The sequence below is a fragment of the Pinus tabuliformis genome, chromosome 5_2 (genome assembly GCF_031772625.1).
Source record: "Pinus tabuliformis cultivar Carrire ecotype Pingquan chromosome 5_2, CPIR1, whole genome shotgun sequence".
Classification (NCBI taxonomy): domain Eukaryota; kingdom Viridiplantae; phylum Streptophyta; class Pinopsida; order Pinales; family Pinaceae; genus Pinus; species Pinus tabuliformis.
Window position 1 is genome coordinate 620,118,824 of NC_142306.1, and position 4,347 is coordinate 620,123,170.

General features: G+C 35.2%; 1 protein-coding gene across 1 annotated transcript; it reads left to right on the forward strand.

Annotated features, from left to right (window-relative positions):
* The first annotated feature begins 1,726 nt into the window (after window positions 1-1,726).
* Window positions 1,727-2,068, forward strand: LOC149160568 (uncharacterized). The gene has a single exon (XM_089434643.1). It carries the CDS (start codon window positions 1,727-1,729, stop codon window positions 2,066-2,068), a length of 342 nt encoding a protein of 113 aa, XP_089290769.1.
* The last annotated feature ends 2,279 nt before the right edge of the window (window positions 2,069-4,347 follow it).

A 4,347-nucleotide genomic window follows, 5' to 3' on the forward strand; every position in this document is an offset into this window, starting at 1 on the left:
TCAGGCAGTGCTGTAAACAAGAGCAAATGCCACATATACAGCTAGAATATAACCCCAAGGGTGTTATCTGATATTTCTAGATGTTTGGGTTTCGCAGCCTCTTCCTCCTGGTCTTCTTTCAAATACTTGGGACTACCTGTACACCATAAGAGACCCACAAGCAAAGACTGGCTCCCACAGTTGGAAAAATTCAAGTAAAAAATACAAGCCTGGGGCTACTCTTGGCTAAATACTGCTGGAAAAACAATTTTAATTAAATCAGTGCTTATCAGTCTCCCTTTATTCCAATTCACTGGGCTCCTTGCTCCGACAATCATCATCAAAAAATGGAAGAATATATTCGGAGGTTCTTCTGGAAGGGAGGAAAACAAAACGAAAATAAAATTCCTCTTATCAGCTGGGAAACCATTACCAAGCCTTCGTGGGAGGGTGGCTTAAATTTTAAAAATCTCTGCCAGCAGAATGTGGCAATGGCAACAAAGATCATATCGAAAATCATTGCACCCAATCCGGGCTGGGCTCAAGTGGCTCTCTGGAAAAAATATTTCAGGGGATCCTACACCAGATGTTTGGATAATTTTATTCAAAGGCCTAACTCGGCATTCTTGAAGCTGTATGCTAAAGTTCCCCTCTAATTATAGCGCACTCCTATTGGATTCCAGGTAATGGTAAAAAGGTCAGCGTTTGGATTGACAGAACCATGAATAAAGAACCAGTTGAAAACAGAGTCTCCATCAACACGCTGCGTAGCTGGATGGACAGAGAGGGTCTGCGCACGTTGTGGGATATTTCACTATGGAACAATGATATCTGGGCAGGTTGGAAACGCATCAAGGTGCCGGAGAAATTGACAAATGAATGGGACACGTTACTGGATTGCTTGCACGGAATGGCGCCCATGCATATGAGGAAAAGAGATCAGAAAGGATGGGGAATGAGCATCAAAGGTTACGCAGTCTCCCTGGGGTATATCAAATTGAATGAGCGACCATATGTTCCCCCCAATCCAGCTCCATGGCGAGGTGTATGGCGCACTCCTTCATTGCCCAAAATTGACTTCTTTGCCTGGCAGCTCTGCCACAGCAAAATCTTAACATATGACATTCTACAGAAGAAAGGTTTCTACGGTCCCTCCATCTGCTCATTGTGCAGAGAGAACGCAGAGTCAGTAGTTCATTTGTTTCTTGAGTGTAACTTCTCCAAGCAGGTATGGACTTCACTTATTCAAAATCCGGATCCAAATTTCAAGCTTCCTGGCACCATGGCGGATCTCTTTTCAAATTGGGCAACCAGATACCCTGGCCCATCTCCTAAAAATCAGACCATTAAAATAGCGTGGGCAGTCCTCCCAAAGATCATAAGCTGGCAGATATGGCTTGAACGCAACAGAAGAATCTTCAGAAATACAAAGCAGAATCACAAGATTTTAGAAAACAAATCAAATGCCAAATCAAGGAGTGCTTGGCTGATATAAAAGATGACTCCAACCTCAGTCAACAGGACATCATTTTGGGATTGATTCTAGGCCTGCAATTCCAACTAGCAGTCAGAAACGCCCCTACCATTAAAGACTGGCAGATAAGGAAGTCTGAAAGTGATTTTCAAGACTGGATCAAAACGCAAGCAAGACATTCCCTCTTTTTTGACGGGGCAGCAAAGGGTAACCCGGGCAAAGCTGGAGTAGGAGGTGTTGTTTTAAATTCAATAGGAGAAAAATTCCATTCCTATGCCTAGGGTCTCATATTCTTCCAGCATTCAAGCGGAGGCCTTAGCTCTCCTTCAAGGTCTCAAGATCCTCAAAGAATTAAACATAAAAGAAGCCAACGTTATAGGAGATTCCGAGATCATCATAAACGCAATGGCTTCCAAATCCCCAGCTCTGGACCTTAATCTAGCAAGACTGATAACCAGAATCAAAGGCTTGGAAAGCTACTTTCAGGATCTGAGATATTATCATGTGCTGAGAACCCATGATAAAGAGGCAGACATAGAAGCCAACAAAGCTGTCCTCCTCTCTGCTGGAACCAAGATGAAAGATGGAAAAGAATCATGGGAACCCATTCCATAATCTGATCGCTGCCATGCTCTATTGCTTGATATTAAATAGATTTGTCTGCATCTTCAAGTGGGGGAAATCTCTGAAATTGATTCCATGGACTCTTTAGCAAGAAAGAATTCCGCAAGCTCCACTGCATACTTAGCAGGGAAAATTTTAAGAACCCCCCCTAAATTTATAAATATAATAAATGGGCGAATCTCCATGGTATATGAAAAAATGAAAGGCAATTTTATCAATATATTAATGTAAATATAATTTTTTGCGAATCTCTCACCAGCATGGTGAATATTTTACTCAATTATAAAATCTGTAAATCTTGGCGAGTCTTTCACTAAATAATAAAACTTTTAAAGTCCTAGTGAATCTTAGCATAGGCTACATGCTGGTTTAATTCCCTATTTAACTTTACTTATAATTTTATTTGTTTACGATTACATGTATATAAGGTGACTTATGGAGTAAATATAAAAAATTTTTTATTTATTTACCATACCTCTCAAATATTTATATTTTTATTAATTTACCATGCCTCTTTTATAAATATGGTATGGCCCATCGATCACTAAAATAAACCTATCTTGAAAATGGGCGAATGGATTCACTTAAATAAAACCTTTCTTGAAAATGGGCGAATGGAAGTTAAGTCCTAATTTCGAGGGCTAAATTTACCTTTTTTACCCTCTCCCTTAAAATAAGGTGGGCTATTTGAGGTGATTTGTAAAAATGTACTATGAACAAAATATTCGCCCACTAAAATTTTAAACCCCTTAATTTCGCCAAAAGGCGAACATTCGCCCCTAAACATTGATACTTAGTCACTGCAGTGAGCGGAAACAGGGCAAAGAGATTTCCAATGTAACCAGATTTTCGGCATTCAGGGCAAGTTGAATACAAACAATCCATAACCGTTTCTGTTAAAAAAAAAAATACTTGATATTTTATATAATAAAATTTATATGGTTGAAATTATTTTTATTTGCACTTGATATTATTTATTCTTGTAATTAACATATGTAACTTTATGTTATCATATTAGATAAACATGCACATTGTATGACATTTTTTTAAAATTTAGTCGCAAAATCATACTAATTAATTTATGTTGATTAATAATGAATACATAAAATCAATTTAAAACTACTAAATTAGTAGTTTATATTAATTAATGATGAAGATGAATAAAATGAATATATGACTAAATTAGTCGTTTATAATGATTATGAATGAAATTAAATGAAATGAATAGAAACTACTAAAGTAGTTGTTTATATAATGAATATGAAAATACCAAAAAAAGATAAATGACTACTACAAATGATAATTTTTTTATTAAAATGATGACTAAATTTTGCATATATGCGACTATTAGTAGCTAATTTACAGTGTCTTATAACATGAATAAAATTTGGTCATCTTTATTTGGTCATTAATTGGTTTCAAATGATGACTAAAATTTGCATATATATGACTGTTAGTAGCTAATTTACAATATCTTATAACACGACCAACATTTTAGTCATATTTCTTTGATAATTAACTGGTTTTCTCGAGGATTCATATAGTAATATATTTTGTTCTATATTTGGTCATTAATTGCAATAATTAATGACTAAACCAATGAAAATTTTTTGACTAAATATACTACTATATGGTAAAATTGAGGAAACCAATTAATGACTAAGCTAAAAAAGACTAAAAATTGGCCGTGTTATAAGATACTGTAAATTAGCTACTATTGGTCACCGACTGAAAAATGGTCGTTTATATGCAAATTTTAGTTGTTTTTTAGTAATTAATTAGTCATTTTGTGCTAGTGTATTAATAGGAAGGATTTCCTTCTTCCCTTATAAATATTGCAAAATGAAAATTGATGGACCTATCTTCTCAAAAATCTGAAAGGGACCAAGCCAAATTTTTTGAAATTTTGTATGTTTTCCTTTGTCCTCATGCACTTTATCCCATTTCAAAACTAAGTCTCTGATTTCAAATTATTTTATTTTATTTTATTTATTTATTTTATTTTTTATTTTTTATTTTTTTTATTGAATTGACATCAAATGAAGCTTTGACCAATTGTTTATGGGGAGCATGGACTAGCTTAGCTTTATTTATTTCTTCTTCCGGCTTTAGGATTTGAGACATTCATAATTGTAAAGCAGAAGAAGGTTGTTCTTCAATAAATTGAACTAGGGCTGATGAGGGGATAGCTAGATTTGGAGGTAGGATAGCTTCTTTCCCGTATACCAAATGAAAATGAGAAGTACCTATTGAGGTTTTCTCAGTTATTC

What these genes read in the sequence shown, in the direction of transcription:
- LOC149160568 (XM_089434643.1), top strand. Translation starts at nt 1,727, where the DNA reads ATGCCTAGGGTCTCATATTCTTCCAGCATTCAAGCGGAGGCCTTAGCT.